Source organism: Ostrea edulis, chromosome 2 (genome assembly GCF_947568905.1).
Source record: "Ostrea edulis chromosome 2, xbOstEdul1.1, whole genome shotgun sequence".
Lineage (NCBI taxonomy): Eukaryota > Metazoa > Mollusca > Bivalvia > Ostreida > Ostreidae > Ostrea > Ostrea edulis.
The window spans coordinates 11,449,698-11,468,801 of record NC_079165.1 but is presented as its reverse complement, the minus strand read 5'-3'; the positions used below and the strand labels follow the sequence as shown (position 1 = coordinate 11,468,801).

Here is a 19,104-nt window from a genome sequence, read left to right as displayed (position 1 = left end):
CCTATCTCACCAATATGTTTTATAATTTTGTTCTGTCATTAAGGTAAGACTTGCATCAAACTTGGAAAACATCTGCTAAAAGCCGGAGCGGATACACTGAAAGGATGTACCTTAAACCTTGCATTAAAACGTACGCCGAAAGCTGACCTCAAGGATGAATGGAAGACATTTATTTTGCAACTTGTGGCAAATGGAGCAAGTACAAATGCAAGATTAGGTTCTTCATCAACGCCGAGTCTAATACTAGCTATAAAAGTAAAAGATATGGACATAGTAAAAGCGTTACTGGAACATGGTGCCGACTCGAATGCTTTTGATTACATTGGGACAAGCCTAATTCATGCATGCCGTTTGCGTAAGATTCCTATTTTGTATTTCTGCTTGAAATTTCTCTTACCAACCTCATATACAGTGGGGACATTAGATTTCCTGGGTATTTTAATATCTGTGTCTTTTTCCTTACGAAAATATTAACAGCTGTGAAGGACAAATTTCAAACTTATTGTGCGACTACACATGCCAGAAGTGGTGTTAATCAAATGTTGATTCTAAAAAAAAAATTAAAGAACTTTCAGTAAACTTTAAATCGCAAAACTTTTCCCAAATCAATATAAATATAAATACACGACCATTCTTCACGATAAATTAAATACTATAATTTTTGTAAACATACGCAGTTGCTTCGTCAACAACAATGGAAAAAGGAAATATTCAGATTTAGTGATCAGTCATCCAAAAACTTAATTTGTTAAACATCCCACTGATTCCACGTACAAGTACTCTGAAGTTGAATAAATAAATATGCTAGAGTTCCTCATTAACAATATCTTCGTGGGTTTTGGTGATCAAGTCATCCAACAGTCTGTTGGAATTCCCATGGGCACGAATTGAACTCATTTTTTATTTGACCTGCTTCTATATTCATATGAAGCATAATTTATTTTTTTTTTAAAAACTTCCACGTGAGAAGAAAAAATATTTTGCTGTGGCCTTCACTTAGACATTTAGATATATCGACGACGTTTTGACTATTAATAATAACTTTCATTCATATGTCGATTCGATATAACGCTGTGAGCTCGAAATAAACGACACCACAGAGTCGTCCACTTCTGTTTCATACTAAGATATTGTATTGAAAGTAGATATTAACGGCAAACTGATAACTGAACTGTATGACAAACGGGATGATTTCAGCTTCTCCGTTGTCACCTTCCCATATTTATGTAGCAATATTCCATTATCACCTGCATATGGTGTTTAAACTGTCTCAACTGATTCGATACGCAAGAACTTGTTCTGCGTATATTCAGTTTTGAATCGAGGCAAACTACTTACAAACAAGTTGATGGCACAGGGGTTTCAACAGTCTTGATTGAAGTAAGCATTTCGCAAATTTTATCGTCGTTATAACGATCTAGTTCGTCAATACAATCTATCATTGGGTCAAATGCTGTCTGACGTGTTTCATACCAATTCTTAGGCCGTTCTTGGCCCATTGATTTTGACTACGGATAACACCGTTTACCTGATCAGGATATAAGACTCATAGCAGATGTGGACGGTCGACAGGGGATGCTTACTCCTGCTAGGCACCTGATACCACCTCTGGTGTGTCCAGGGGTCCCTGTTTGTCCAGTTTTCTTTTTCGTATTGCTTATAGGACTTATGAGATTGATCACTGTTCGTAATCTTTACCTTCTATGTACAGTTGTTCCAAATATACCAGTCGGCCAGTATGAGTTATATTGGCTTTATTGTATAATGCAAAACAAAATTCAAACACTTAGGAAACGATTCACTAAAATATAGCGTACAGCATAATAATCCATTCCATACCGAAATATAGCAATATACTGTAGTACATGTATGTATTTAGCTAATGTTTACATTTTAAGAACCTCATGATATGCTAAATTAAAAGCTCAATATTTGATGAAATAGTTTAAACACTCGTCACTGTTCGTTATCTTTACCTTTCTTTGAATATCATATATTAACCTATGAAAAGTTATTTATAGAACGTACCAAATTTAATTGACACTTGTATTCTAAGTAAAAACTTTACAATATCATGGTAACAATCTTGCCCGATTTCCTTGTAAAGTACACGAACGGCCCACATATCAAAAGATAACGAAAATTTATAAAAAATATTTCAATGTACAGAAACCATACCCACGAAATTTACATCCAAACGAAACTGTAAAATCTGGACAATCCACTAAATTTGCCCCCTATCCATGAATCTAAATGATGATACTGCCATTTAGTTCTTTCTTGTCACCTAATAGCCAGTGAAGCAACACGACGAGCTCGCTCAAATGATTACACATTTGAGTCACGTGATTTGATCTTCATCATCTGAAAATCATAAGTATTACCTGTAATGCTTTCTGGGGAAGATGTCACTGCTGTGTACGTCATGGACAACCCCGTGGACAAAAGAAATGAAAACATGAATATAACAAATTGTAATCAAACTCAATACTCGTATAAGAAATGCAAAATAGAGAGTTGGCTAACACCGATCCCTGAATATACAATTTCTTATGAAATGAATTCAGAGAAATAATTTGCCAATTAGATATTGATGAAAGGTGAAGATAACAAAAAGTGATCAATCTCATAACTCTTATAAGCAATACAAAACAGATAGTTGGGCAAACACGGACTCCTGTATATACCAGAGGTGGAATCAGGTGTCTAGGAGGCATCAACATCTCCAGTCGACCTGTCACGCACGCCTTGAGCCCTACATCTTGATCGGGTAAACGCTAGTAATCCTAGTCAAAATCAGTGTACCAAGAACAGCCTAACAATTGACATGGATATGAAACAGGTCAGACAGCAATTGATCCAATAATACGTTATATTTGCAAATTCGATCATTATAACGAAAATACAATTTGGGAAATGCTGACTTTAAACAAGACTTTTGAAACCCCTGTAACATAAACTTGTTTGTCAGTATCCTGTCTCGATTAAAAACTGAGTATACGCATAACAAGCTATTGTGCATCGAATCACTTGAGAGGTATAAACACCATATGCAGGTGATAATGGAATATTGCTACATAAATATGAGAAGTTGACGATGCAGAAGCTGAAATCATTAAGTTTTTCATAGAGTTGAATTGTTAGTTTTGAAAATAGTTTGGAACGTTTTAGATTCCTAACAAGCTTTATACCTTTAAACGTTTTGTTGTGGATAATTGTTTGGTTTGAAAGAGAGTAAAAACATCGCACCTAATTTGTTATATTTACTGCGTTAAACGGATAGGCAGATTAAATGTCTAAAGTCGTGTTTTAAGATGTACAGGTTAAACGGTACCAATTTTGATGCACCAGATGCGCATTTCGACAAATAATGTCTCTTCAGTGATGCTCAAGCCGAAACATAATATAAACTTGTAAGAACTAAAAAGAAAAAAGAATTCTAAGAGTATTGCATGGCAATACATAGTCCCCTACCAGTTTCAACAATTAATATACCACAACAATATCCAAAGTTCATTATGTAGGTTATGGTAAAACTGAAAATCGGGTAACCAGGATCGGAATGGTTGGAAATCAATTACGTTTCCAGTAGAGACTGGACCAGGAAAAACGACAAATTTATAATTAGAAGTTTTAATGAGTGTAGTACTCTTACCTACAGAAATACGAAACTTGAATGTAAACTAGCAAATCATGCCATTTTTAAGTCCAAGGGCCATAACTTAATGAAAAATCAAGATGGTATGGGTCTTCGCTCCTCTTTATTGTCACACCGTAAAACGTATTAGATTGTTTTATTTTCACCTTTGCTCACTGGAAATTAAGACCCACATGGGCTTTTCTGATCAACGATTCTTCGTGGTGAAATAAATATATAGCTGCTCTCTGCGGAAAAAACATTCATTAAAATTTCCAATTCAAATGAGACCTCAAAGCGTTGTTAAAGTTTACGTAATTAGGTTACAACCATTGATTAAGGTATTCTTTACTTCATGTGGGGTTGTCTTTCAATTTGAATTCCGTCAATTAATATATCTGATCATATAAATTCCAACAATTTCGACATTTGCTCTATGAACGTTTCTAAAGTTAATTTTTTCATTTCATGTACATGAATTACGTTTTACGATACCTCAGTTTATCTGAATTCTGCACGTTCGAAATATCCACTTGTGGTTTTTCTTTAATTTAGGAAATGAAGATGCAAAACATATCATATCCCTTTTATTGCAACATGGATGCAGCATCAATGAGAGAAAAACGATGGCGTCAGAATATACTCACAAACGAAACCCACTAAAGACGCTAGTGAAAAGAATGATTGAAGATGATTCCTATGTTCGAATTTCAAGGACAAGTGGGAAAATGACAGCACAAATTGACCTAACACTGTTCAATTTATTTGTATGTGGTGGATTCAAGTTCTTGGTTCCTACTAGAGAGCGGTGAGTAATCACTAAACGACTGCCTATCCAATGATAACCAAAAATGCGTTTTGTATCATCAGTTATAGAAAGTTGTTTATTTGTTTTAAGGCTTGTCTCATCTTGAGTTCAGTACTAAACTGACATATTACACTTTTTATAGATACACAGGAAGTTCAGTCCTTGCCAAATTGATAAAAGCTGGATATTTTAAGGCAGCAGAGATTCTGCTAAGATGCGGATACAATTTCAAAAAAGATGTGGAGTTTGAGAACTTAAACTTTTCATCAATTGACGCCCCAACTATTCGTATCCAGGGGAAAAGATACAAACAAGTTAATCACGAGAATGCCAAAACTAAATTTCAAGACGTGATAAAAAAATGCGAAGTGGAACCTTTCTCATTGGCCTCTCTTTGTCGGAAAACTACACGGCAACATTTAGTAGCTGTTCATAAAGGCAGCGAGATAGAAACAAAAATAAAATCGCTGCCTTTGCCAAACATAGTCATAGAATATCTGAATTACAGAGACTATACCCAGGAATATGAGGAATTTGATGTAGATTATGATAGCAAATCTTAAACCAGCAGTGTTTCTATGGAGCATCTGCCTTCCTATTTCAGTATTCTATAAAAACCCTGTATAATATCAATTTTCATACTATGATTTCGAGGACGATTATGATTACTACTACTATTCTTCGGATTGAAGAAAATTATGCATTGAACAATTTGATTATTTTCTTCGTGTATCTTTTTTTGTTGTTGTTGACTGGTGTGGACCAGCTTGGCTAGATTAGAAGTCACAGCTAGAATCAACAACTGGAGAATTTAAGAATATTCTGCAAAAATGTATATATGTCTTCAATTTCTGCATAGATAATGAAATCAAACTATCGCATACAAGAAAACGTAACGGATTTCTTTACCATGCATTATTTTCGGATTCTATGATTTAAATTTTTTCCGTAATAATCTGGGAACGGAAAAGGACTTCGTTGAATTTAGAATTTCGGTGTTGTGGTCTTGTGTTAATTTGAACGTTAGATTAAAGATCATAAGCAATAACATTTGATGCCTAAAAAGTAAGCTCCTTTTAAGTCCTGAAAATAATAAGATAAGTAATTCGAACGAATTTGCAGGGTAATTGGCACTGCAGTGAAAGGTATCTTTGTATAAAATTATCATATACATGTATCTACTTTTGTTAATGACGTCAATAAAGCACAACTTGCTGCATAGTTTATGATAAAATTAAGGATCTAATTTGATATGTTATCTATTAAAATGGTACAGTGCCTGGTGATTGTAATGATACATGTAAAAGTGAGAAGCTTATTCCCAAACAAACGATCCAAAACTTAAGAAGATTTGGGTATGAAATATGCATTGAAACACTACTTTGTCACAGAATTTTCGAAACTGTGTTCCGTGCACGTGCATTCTACGGCTAATGAGTTTGAAATAAATCCCGATTTAGTTTAAAGCTTCGGCTACAAGGAACTGCATCTTCAACGAGATCTGTTCGACAAACCTATAATCGTGAAATTAAAGAGAACGTCAACAGCTTACTTCAAGCGTACCTGAGGACAATATAGCTATCACTGTACTGTAATTCACGTAGTCGTTATATGTTGTAGAAAATACGTTCACCGTTCCAATATACTTTGTTTAAAGTGAATATTAATAGAAGATAAATGTTAAGCATACATGTACTTCAGAGAAATCTGCACCCTTGAAATTAATTCGAAGCCATGATGCAAGACACGTAGGGTTAAGTAACGTTTAGAGAATGATGCCAAAGAAGGTTGTATTGAACAAATAAGAAATAAAAAAAGGACGAAAGGCTAGAAAAAAAATTAATAAAATTGTTTTATTGCTTTGGGACAATCTTATCAAAATTATATATCATATTCGCTTGCACTTTCAATGTAACTAGTCGGGTTTTATTGTGTGAGTTACCAGAGATTAAATAATTGTACGAAGCACGACATGGAAATAATACAAGAGGTTAAAGATTAAATTGGATGTGCAATGGGGAATTAAAGTAAACAAAAGTGTTATCCTCAAATTCGATTTACAATTGATGGTGTATATTTTCAAGAGATAAGAAATAGGGTAAGGGAGTTTGGAAGATGTACGGAGGTATAAATGCGGGTAACGGAGACAGAATTCTTCCGTAGCCGATACAGAATTCTCTCTCTCTCTCTCTCTCCTCTCTCTCTCTCTCTCTCTCTCTCTCTCTCATTTATATAGGTAAGATACTTGATATACTTGCGCTGAATGCGCTTTTGTTATAACAGCTCATTTAATTTGTATGATAACTTGCTTGATAATGTTTACAATATTCTGTTGTGTATTATGTATGCTAGTTAATAAGAAATTATGATAAAATGTTTATTAAATAAATAGTAGAGTTATCTCTTTGCCTCTCATTTACATGTATTCACGTTAGGTGTAATAGGGGTATTCCCCTTAACCTATGGAGCAAACTTTTCAACACATTCACTGACCATTGTAATTGTAAATCCTTGATTTGAAGTGTAATTCTGCTATCAATATTCAAAATAAAAAGAAATCAAATATCAATTAATTGGTCATGTTTCTAGACGTATACTGATTAGTAAAGCGTGAATGAATTATTCCCCACTGCCTTAATCCCCTCACTGCCGTCAATCAGAGTGAAGGCATACAGATAATCCCGGTGTTCGAGGGTTGTGTGATATGAAATGTGTATTGTACCACAGCGCGATAACACTTTCCTCGATTTCGTGGACAGCTCTATTTAATACCTTTCCAACGGTATAAACACGAGTCTTCAGCTCCACATAGTTTTAAACTTATAGTCATTTCAATACAGCCAATCGTTGACCACTGTTGTAAAAATGTTTGGGAAACGGGTTGAGAATATTGAAGAACTTGCTTATATAAAGGTTCGCACAAAACGCAGTCATTCGGTAATGCAGATGTTTACTGAATTGATGAAAGTTTATGGGTCTGATAAGGTACCTTATGAGACGGTTCGTAGGTAGAGAAAGAAATTTCTGACTGGCACATACTTCGTCAAAGATGCAACAAAATCTGGCCGACCATTGACTGTAACAGGCAAGGCAATGTCTAAAAACTCAGGGAAATAATTGAAAGTGACGCCAGATACACAATTCGTGATATTGCCAAAGCTGTTGGTGCATTTCATTTTGAAGTACGAAATATTTCTGTCAGATGGATATCGCATATATTGACAGATGACCAAAAACGGGTACGAGTACAAACCGCTAAGCAATTGTTCAAAATGTTTCCCAAATTCAATCAAAGACAATTTGCAAAACATTGATACTGGTGACGAAACATGGGTTCACTATTTCGAACCAGTAAGAAAAATTGGAAACAAAATATGCTTAACTAAACACGATAGAAGACCTCTAGAAAGAACCATAAGCACAACGAAGGTTCTTTATTGAAAGGTGAAGATAACAAACAGTGAGCAATCTCGTAACTCGTATAAACAATACAAGAAAGATAGTTGGGCAAACATGGACCCCTGGACACACCAAAGGTGGGATCAGGTGCCTAGGAGGAGTAAGCATCCCCTGTCAACCGGTAACACTCGCCGTGAACCCTATATCCTGATCAGGTAAACGGAGTTATCCGTAGTCAAAATCAATAGGCTAAGAACGGCCTAACAATCGGTATGAAACACGTCAGACAACATTGGACCCAATTATAGGTTGTACTGACGAAGTAGATCGTTATAACGACCATAGAATTTGCGAAATGCAGACTTCATTCGAAACTGTTGAAACTCCATGTTTGTAAGTAGCTTCTTTCAATTTAAAAACTGAGCATACGCAGAACAAGTTCTTGCGTATAGAATCAGTTGAGATATATAAACACCATATGCAGGTGACAATGGAATATTGCTACATAAATAGGTGAAGTTGACGACGGAGAAGCAGAATCCATCCCTTTCGTCACAGTTGAGTTGTCAGTTTGTCGTCAGTGTCTACTTTCAATAAAATATTAAAGTATGAAGCAGAAGTGGACGACTCTGTGGTGTCTTTCATTTCGAGCTCACAGGGATATATCGAATCGACATATGAACGAAAGTTGTTATTAGTCGCCTACCGACGAAGTCGAGGGGACTTTAAGTTTGCGCTCCGTCCGTCTGTCCGTCAGTCCAGTTTTCCGCACTTTTTCTCTGTTCTTGCAGATATTTGTTTTATATTTGGTATGTGGCTTTGCCATAACAAGTTACAGATCATGTTCGAACTTCGTCTCGGTCCGTTGATTTTTCACTTAGTTATGACCCTTTGACTTAGAAAATTAGTATGAATTATCAGTTTCCCGGACTTGTTTTGGTTGTGCTTGCAGACATTCATTTGATATTTAGTACTTTGCTTTGCCATAACAAGTTACAGATCAAGTTCGAATTTCGTCTCGGTCTGTTGATTTTTCAATTATGGTCCTTGGACTTAGAAAAATAGCATGCATTATCAGTTTTCCGGACTTTGTTTTGGTTGTGCTTGCAGATATTCATTTGATATTAGGTACATTGCTTTGCCGTAACAAGTTACAGATCAAGTTTGAATTTCATCTTGGTCCGTTGATTTTCCATTAAGTTATGGCCCTTGGACGAGGAAAAATAGCATGAATTGTTAGTCTACATCCAAGTTTCTTATCTCTGTAGATAAGAATTAAGAATATCACACTCATTACAACTTCTAACATAGTAATACTATAATATAGCTAAATTATTCATGATCATCTACATGTCACAGTTTATTGACTTGGTTAAAGACCTAAACCTAATTATAAATTTGTCTTTATCTTGGTCTAATTTCTACTTGATTATTATTTCCAACCATTCCTATCCTGGTTCTCCAATATTCCCTTTTACCATAACCTACATAATGAACTTTGAATATTGTTGTGGTACAGTGATTTTTGCAACCAGTCGAGGACCATGTATTGCTATGCAATACTCTCAGAATGCTTGTTATTAATAGACAAAACGTTGCCGATATATTAAAAATGTCGAATTGAAGGCCACAGCAAGAGATTTTTTTCTTCTCAAGTAGAAGTTTTTAAATAAATTCTGCTTCATATGAATATAAAAACAGATCAGCTAACGAAGGAGCACAATTTGTGGACATATGAATACCAACCGACTGTTGGAAGACCGGATCACCAAAGAACACGAAGATATTGTCAATGAACAACTCTAACATATTTTTTTTATTTCAACTTCAAAGTACTTGTGCGTGGAATAGGAGTGGTATTTAACAAAGAATTTTTTTGAATGCAAGGTGAAGATAACGAACAGTGATCAATCTCATAACTCCTACAAGCAATACAAAATAGATAGTTGGGCAAACACAGACCCCTGGACACACCAGAGGTGGGATCAGGTGCCTAGGAGGAGTAAGCATCCCCTGTTGACCGGTCACACCCGCCGTGAGCCCCATATCCTGATCAGGTAAACGGAGTTATCCGTAGTAAAAATCAGTGTGCCAAGAACGGCTTAACAATCGGTATGAAACACGTCAGACAGCATTTGACCCAATGCGAGGTTGTATTGACGAACTAGATCATTATAACGACCATAGAATTTGCGAAATGCTGACTTCAATCGAGACTGTTGAAATCCCTGTACCATCAACTTGTTTATCAGTAGCTTACCTCGATTTAAAAACTGACTATACCCAGAACAAGGTCTTGCATATTGAATCAGTTGAGATATATAAACACCATATGCAGGTGATAATGGAATATTGCTACATAAATGTGGGAAGTTGACGATGGAGAAGCTGAAATCATCCCGTATGTCATACAGTTGAGTTGTTAGTTTGCGGTTAATGTCTACTTTCAATAAAATATCTAAGTATGAAGCAGAAGTGGACGACTCTGTGGTGTTCTTTATTTCGAGCTCACAGGGATATATCAAATCGACATATGAATGAAAGCTATCATTGTTAATAGACAAAACGTCATCGATATATCTAAAAGTCGAATTGAAGGCCACAGCGAGAGATTTTTTCTTCTCACGTAGAAGTTTTTGAATAAATTCTGCTTCATATGAATATAAAAACAGGTCAGCTAACAAAGGAGAACAATTCGTGGCCATGGGAATTCCAACAGACTGTTGGAAGACCTGATCACCAAAGAACACGAAGATATTGTCAATGAGGAACTCTAGCATATTTTTTATTTCAACTTCAGAGTACTTGTGCGTGGAATCAGAGTGGTGTTTAACAAAGTAAGTTTTTGAATGACTGATCACTAGATATGAATATTTCCGTTTTCCGTTTTTGTTGAAGAAGCAACTGTCTATGATGTCAAAATCATTTTTGAATCATTAGATATGAGTATTTCTTTTTTCCATTTTTGTTGACGACGCAACTGTCTATGATGTCAAAAAGTAGAGTCTTTAATTTATCGTGAGGAATGGTCATGTAAAGTGTTGAAAAGTCATAAGTTTTGATGTTATTGATTTTGGAAAGTTTTGCGATTTCAAGTTTACTAAAAGTTCTTTACAATGTTTTAGAATCCACATTTGATTAGCACCACCTCTGTCATATGTAGTCGCACAGTAAGTTTGAAGTTTCTCCTTCACAGCTGTTAACATTTTCGTGAGGAGCAAAGATAGAGGCTTCGTAGGGCACTTACTGGATCCAGCAATGTATCTTTGTTTGTAAGGGTTTTTATGAAGTTTAGGAATCCAGTATAGGTATGGTAACTCATATTCATTCGATCCATTGATTAGGATATTAAATGTGTCTAAAACTGAAGCATAGTTTTGAAGAACTTCATCTTTTGAAAGGGCAGTTGGAGTATAAGTACGATTACCAAAAGTGGAATTAATGCAAAGTTCTTTTAAAATACAGTTGTAATAATGAGCCTTACAAACAAAGACAATATTGTTACAAGCTGTATCATATTCCTCGTGTAACCTGTCTAATTCTATTATCACTTCTGGTTTACTAAACACAGAAGAATAGAAGGCACGTGCTTTTGTTTTAATATATCTAATGCGGGATTTTAATATCCCTCTTATGCTTTTAACCCATTCTGACAATGTATCAAGTTCTTTTTCATATTTAGCCCATCGTCTGCCATAATCTGCGACAGAATTCATAGTAGAGATGAAGTTCTGTCGCCATTTAGAAGACCGAGGTTCTCTGTATTTAGGACCTTTCCGAATAAGTGATTTGAGGTCCTCATTTTTAACTCTATCAACATCACTAGTAATGACATGTCTAGTTTGACTATAGTTGAAAGAAGATGAAGAACAAAAGCACGTTGGTGGATTACGTATAAGATAGGAGTTATCTTCACCTTTCATGGTCTATATCTAGACACTGCAAAGTTTGTTTAGAATTGAAAACTTTTGATGGTAGAAAATACAGGGTGTAGATTTGAACTTGAAATAAGTTAGAATACACGACTGAACCCTTTTATGAGGAAGAATGTTGCTGATGTTGACGGCATCTATTCCTTTGTTTGTAAATTTGAGCTTAAGGAACTGGCGGCATGATTTGGAAATAATATCACCCATCACCCGTGCTGGTTTAAAGATCCTGTAATTGACAACATTCATAATCATAGAGTTCAGTCTGTATGCAGGTGGTGAAAAATCCAAGTATAGACTTTCTGTGGATTCTTCAAATAACGTATGTAAAACTCTCAATGGAACAGAGTAAAGTTTGGTACGAATATGATGCATATTCTTCTCATGTGCTGGTATAGCCGTACAAATACCGATGCCGCAGAGCAAAAGTGTTACAAGTCGGTATTACCGAAATGTTATACTAAAAAAGCTCAAGAGATATTATCATCAACGACGACCTGTGTCAGCATTTAGGCATGTTCGTCTACTTCATGATAATGCTCCATCACATACATCTGAGCTTGTGAAGCAATTTTTGAAGTCGGAGAAGGTTATCGTCTTGTTACACCCACCATACTCTCTGGATCTACCCCATGCGACTTTTTCCTTTTCCAAAACTTAAAAAGTTCTTATCTGGTCGTCATTACAAGTCCCGAAAAGCCCTTGGCTCAGCCATCAGTCAGTGCCTCAAAGGTCTACCTAAATCAGCGTACCGTGACGCATTTCAGAAATGTATTCAGAGATTGAAATTTTGGAGAATACTTTGAAGGGGTGTAATGTTTTTTTCACTATTTGAGTCGAATGCTTTTGAGATATCGTACAACAGACATTACATATCGTATACTTATGTCAAGCTTTTTGTCATGGCTGAATTGAATAAACCTCTTCTTCAGTCAACAGTTTATAAATCTAGAGGTTCAAATCAATTATGGTAAGAAATTTGATATGATAATAAGAGACCCATGTTTGTCAACTGGATAACATGTCCATTATGTTTCGTTTGTCCATTGGAAAACATGTCTATTATGTTTCGTTTGTCCACTGGGTAACATGTCTATCATGTTTCGTTTGTCCACTGGAAAACATGTCCATTATGTTTCGTTTGTCCACTGGGTAACATGTCAATTATGTTTCGTTTGTCCACTGGATAACATGTCCATTATAACTGGTGTCCCATTTATCATATTGCGTCCTTCATTTCCTCCGATTTTATTCGGAGAATATCACAACATACAATACAGAGCAACATTAAGACTGCATTGGACTCAAAATAGACATAACTGACCAAAATAGATATTCGAAAACTTATAGCACATCTAAAGGACATCATCAATCATCTCTCAAAAGATTATCTGGCTACTGCGTAAAATGTAACAGGATTTTAAAAGAAACGCTTATCATATATTCCAAAAGTCACTGCATAAAATAAGAGAGGGCTGTGCGGAAAAAGCACCTGTAACAGCAACATACCCGTACTCCCAATATGTTTGTTACGCAATCTACAGATTCCTTGATTTTTTCTATATTTTAAGAACAAATGTTTCGTTGACATATGACTACAACAAATTCACACTATTTGGACAATAGATATGAAAATCCCAAATAATTCAAACTGTTAAGTATAAACATGAAATCTTGGGTGCAAAGATGGCCAGTTATCATATGACATTTATGAGTATAACTGTAGATAGACCTAGCGCGTTATCATTCTAACAAAAATTGATAGCGGGTATCGTGCAGTTTCAACAGAAACCATGTAATCAAATCGCGTTTTACCACTGAAATCGAATTATTGAAAAATATGAATAATTACAATGTAATAAATCTTTCTTATCTTTACTAAAATAAAATACAATAATTCACAACATAACCAGATTATATCAGCCAATCAAATTGCGTGATACAAACTAATTGTTTTTACCCTTAATCAATTTCATCTTTATACACCATGAGATAAAAGGTTTAATGGGAGCAAAATATGTATAATTGGTCATGACATTTTGATGTTACGTGACTTCACATTCTCAATGTACGTGATGGAAACATTATTCTATGCATACATATTATTATGCATATACGTAGGTAATACATTTTTTTGTACATACATGTAGGTAATACATACATAATTAGGATTGTGCAGTACACCTAATGTCCTTTTCTTCCTTTTTTCAATTAATTTCATAAATATGTAATAACTCAGGATTATGTCGCAGTTCTATTTTAGTACTTTGTACCAAATTCGATAAATGTTGTTGACCTGGAAAAGAATGAGGAAACGTGGATGACCCATAAATATGGATTAATAATTACGGGATAGTTCCTCTCTTCATGGCAGTATACAAAAACAGTTTCGCACTAAAAATAGTATATCTTTATTTAAAAAACAAAACAAAAACGAACCACATGTTGAGTTGATGACCCACAGTGATCTCAGTATAGGGGCTATAGTAGCGTCATTTTCAACCATCTCTGGCGTGGAAGACCTATCGTCATAAATGTTCAAATCTGTTGTCAAAGGTTACTGTAACAATTGTAAAAATGTCAATCGGACCAAATAAAATACAAGGTGGGCAGGAGAGTCAAGCATTAAACTCTCTTGATCGGTAAAACGAGATGAAATTACGTTTTGTCAGTTACAAATTGTGAGCGTTAGTGCACGTGGGTACTGATGTTTGTAAAAGTACATGTAACCGAGTGTAATACGCTCTACAGGGAACAAACCTATCAGCGACTGTGCTGATTACCAAGTCTAACCTGTAAATGACCTCTCTTAAGGTAGCTATTGATAGCTAGCCCCCAAAAAACCGCTCATTGAATTTTTTTCAATTTTATTTATTTTAACATTTTGACTTTATCCTAAAACATATAAAAAAATCAACAAACGTAATCAGGTTAATTTTCGAGGAAAGCGAGATTGAAATCCCCTCTTTTGCAGCCCCAAAAGGCAAAAAATGCTAAAATTGAGCAAATTAACACAAAAGCCAATAAAATATTTATTGACACCAGAAATATTGTTTGTCATATATAGTTATGTAAATTAAACACAAACAGATAAAAAATCAACATGGATTAGAAATTCAAAATGCATCTAAGGAAAACATTGGCATGATTCGACTTGGCAATTGGCCAAATTTACCCTAAATATGGCGTTTCTCAAATACTATCAGGCATACATTTTCTGACAACAACAAAATTCTGCTCATAAAATTTCTGATTTTATTTCATTTTTACAATAAGTCAAGTAGTATCTAAAATATTGAATAGAAAAAAATATACCAAATGAGGTTTAATCTGAAACTATGTCAGATTTTGTAACCCTACCCCCTCCCTTCTAGAAATGAATTTTAAGAGATACAGTCAGCAGAGATAAACTATTGACCTTAAATGATTAAGCATTCCCAAATTACCATATTGAGCATTCAAACTCACAATACTAGAAGTTTCTATGAGCCATTTATGATATATAGTGTGTGCTATTGCAGTTGACCTTTTTGCACTCACAATGATTGCCTAAATATTTAGTTATTTTTCATACAATTTCTTGTAATAACTGGACCAAATCTATTACCTATAAATATTTTTTGATAGAAATTTATATCACTATACAGTATAATACACCAAATATGTTTAAATAACCATTTCATATTTCAATAAATAATTAATATCAATGGAAAGAGACCCATGGACTGCCCATGGATCACTACATTTAAGTCCATCTGAGTCATCTTACCCTCACAGATAGGTGTGTCTTTCATAAGTTTAAGATTTCTAATTGTAGTTTCACATGGAACCAAAAACTCACTATTGGATAACTGAGAATGCATGTACATGTATATTGCATTAACTAACTGAAGTTTTCCCCAGGTGAAGGTCTATGTTCACTGTATGTATAAGGGGGGGGGGGAATTAGTTCCATTATGAAACTTTTCTAAAAATTTGATATACATTAATGTATCTATGATGTATGTTTCTACTAAATTTTGAATTACAAGCCTAAGGAAAATTCAAACACATTGATTGAAGTTATAAAATTGATATTCTATCATGTGCACATTTTTTACTAATATATCTAAGAAAGAATAATCAACATTGAAATTTCCTTTACATCTATGCAATATTATTGTCTTTCAAAAGGCATGTACTTGTAATATACGAGTACATGACATGTACTTGTTTTCCCTTAAATTCACAATTTAGTTTAAAGTATGTTGTATAACATCTACTGCTCTGAGTTCATATAAGTGAATTAATGTTTTTCATCCAGTCCCAAATTTTGCAGTAGTTCTTTAATCTTCGGAACTTGATAAAACATTTTTAAATTTGTGGAGTTGTAGGGGTCCAGGGGATATGTCATCATCATTGTAAATGGAGTACCTTTTCAAAATATAGATAAATATATTTAAATATAGCAAAAAAGATGAATATCTGATATACTCAGAATTGTCTTTACAAATGTTTATCAAAAAAATATATAGTACCTTTCTTGCTGTTATACTTGTTGACTTGAAATCCACTTCAACCTGCACTGGTCCTATCTAACCTCCCTCGGTCTTCAGGCTGATGCCTAGAAAAAAGATCATCATAATTGATATTTGCACAGTTAGGTCTATATTATACCATTGAGTAATTAGATTGCGTCAGACAATGTGAATTTTAAAACTGTGTCTCAACACACATTCAGTTAAAATTTAAATACTGATGTTTCAAAATTCTAAATTGCAATGAGATGACATGTATATATGTTTTCATAAACTGCCATAGACTTATCATATCAGTTTTATTTACAAAATGTGGGTCAAGAGAAGGGCATACGTGTAGTATACATATCTTACTTATACATACAGTGCATACATTTGCCTATGAGAGGGCATATGCAGACTTGTGATTAATTTACATTATTTAAAAAGGTTTTGCCAACCTACATGTTTGTGTGAAACACGAAACTTCAGGTTTGATATATTTCTTAGGTCACTGAAATTTCAAAGTAATAGTATATGTATACTATAGTCTAGGGAATTATAATTCAACACATGCCCCCCCCCCCTTCCACTTTTTATCCGGTTCCCTCATACCCCTAGATAGTAGGTCTATACAGATATTTGTTTTTCATTACTTTTATACATGTAGTTCAAGGTATGTTATTTTCGTAACAGTTATTTTCATAACGATATTATTATTTTCTTAATAAAAGAGTTGTGAGAGCCCATGTTTACAAATGTGGTACACATTTACATGACATCCGTTCGTTTACAATCACAGGCACAGGTGGGAGTTATATTTTATGCACATATGGAATACATATATACATACAAAATAATACATCTACTGTATGTCGTGTGTTTAAACTTACAGATGTTATTATAAATCGCGTTGTGAAATAGCAGAGGAAATGTGAGTTGAACTTTTGAATACAAATTTATGGCATTTTTTTTCACTCACCAAACGAAACTATGATTTCGTTGTCCAACTTGAATGCATCCACCAACTTCCTCTTCTTGCAAGAAACTTTGTTTAGCCTCTCAATGACTGTATAAACAGTATTTAATCTCTCAGCATGCAGCACTCGGACATTATGATGCATCAATCAACAACTTTGTTTACGTAGCGCATCTATGTACATGGATTGGTGGTTGGTTTAACATTTCGATTAGCAAAAAGTTTCACACAGATGAAACATTTGATCTACCATTATTACAGGCATTGACGTATACTTTTGTGGTATGTGCATATTTTCTGTAGGCGAGTCAGTCACAGCAACAAAACAATTTCGGAACCCCTTTTTGTTTATCGACTATTCTATGACGGAGTAAGGAATTCCGGAAAATGAATTCACGTGAAAATACACAATTGTTACTGATCACGTGGTTGCTATCCGTCGCTACCTTAACCTTACATGAGAGAAGCATTTTTATTAACTAAATTCCATATTATTCATCATATTGATGACTATATAAATATTTACACGGAAACCGCTATCTGCAATGAAACCATTGGATAAGGTAAGTGTAATGTAATTATGTATTCTGGAAAATACCTTATATATAAATATATGTTTACAAAAACAGCACATGGTGTGACTTTTCATTACTACTAATTACTACTTATTAAGTGTCAATTGTGAAAAATAAGGTATAGTGTGCTATATTTTCGCTAAGATTCGGTCTCAAGATAGAAAAGTTCTTACCGAATCATGGTCTAGACTAGTGTAGAATCATTCATTTATTATACATTGTAGACGACAAAGGTATCAAAGTTTCGTTTCATTGGAATACTGTCTACATTTATGTGATTTCTGTGGAATAATATAACTTGAATTTGTGTATTTCGTTGAGTTTTAAATTCATGAGATAGAGGATTCAGGAAACCCACAAGGAAATGAGCTTCCACGTAATGTAACGAATCGTTAATGCCGTATTGTTTATATCTAAAAAAATAAAGGTTTGAGTCAATTTTCTTTCAATCCATTAAAAGTCGGATCTGCACGAAACATGTGAATTTCAAACACGCTATTTCGAACAAAATATTATAAAATGACATACTGTATATATTACATTATCTTATTATATGCTTACTACTATATTCAGTTATACAGCAATGCCAAAATATCTTTCATATTGCACTTTGTATTCGTTCGCATGCATGACGTCTTAAAAATGTTATAATTATTGTGCGATTCTAGTGTTTTATACGTTCTGATGATATGATCTTTCATAAAGTCATATATATATATATATATATATATATATATATATATATATATATATATATATATATATATAAGAGGTTTTCCTTCATTACCCATGGTATTCTTTTAGGGGTGCTATGTTGTCGATAATGTGTATGATATCGAAGTTTTAAAAAAAAGGGGGGGGGCAACTATATGCCGTAATCATGATTACTGCAAATACATGTAATTTCTATAAATAAAATAATGTTATACCGGTATACGTCATTCGATTGGATATCACTTTATCACAACTTTCTATCACAGAGCATTGGCAAGGTGAGTGAGAATACGAGCCGGACACTATCACCTTGTATCCAATGAAACAAAACCTTAGCATATCCCGTCTACTTTATTTCTTTAATTCGTTAGGTATGCATTTTTTGAAAACCTAAAAATATACCTTTTACGCGAATTTCATAATAATGCCAACTTATTTCTTTTCATTTTAATATTAACTTTATCAACTCTGTATTTCTTATTTCACCAGATGACCACATTGAGAAGCGCCCTATGCGTTGCCGTTCTTATTTGTCTTCCGGTTTGCGTCACAGGAGAGAACTATGGG

General features: G+C 34.3%; 2 protein-coding genes across 3 annotated transcripts in view; both read left to right on the top strand.

Annotated features, from left to right (window-relative positions):
• LOC125678561 (serine/threonine-protein phosphatase 6 regulatory ankyrin repeat subunit B-like) overlaps positions 1-5,704 on the top strand; it is a 38,236-nt gene extending 32,532 nt beyond the window's left edge. The window contains exons 14-16 of one of the 2 annotated variants that reach the window (XM_056156097.1): positions 44-355; positions 4,193-4,445; positions 4,588-5,704. In XM_056156097.1, coding sequence (XP_056012072.1) covers positions 44-355; positions 4,193-4,445; positions 4,588-5,008 — 986 coding nt within the window. In that variant the 3' untranslated portion in view covers positions 5,009-5,704. Of the gene's footprint in view, positions 1-43; positions 356-4,192; positions 4,446-4,587 lie in introns of those variants that run through there. The other variant, XM_056156098.1, reaches the window with a different exon arrangement.
• Positions 1-19,104, top strand: part of LOC125678557 (uncharacterized) — a 213,387-nt gene that overhangs the window by 63,393 nt on the left and 130,890 nt on the right. The window lies entirely within an intron of this gene.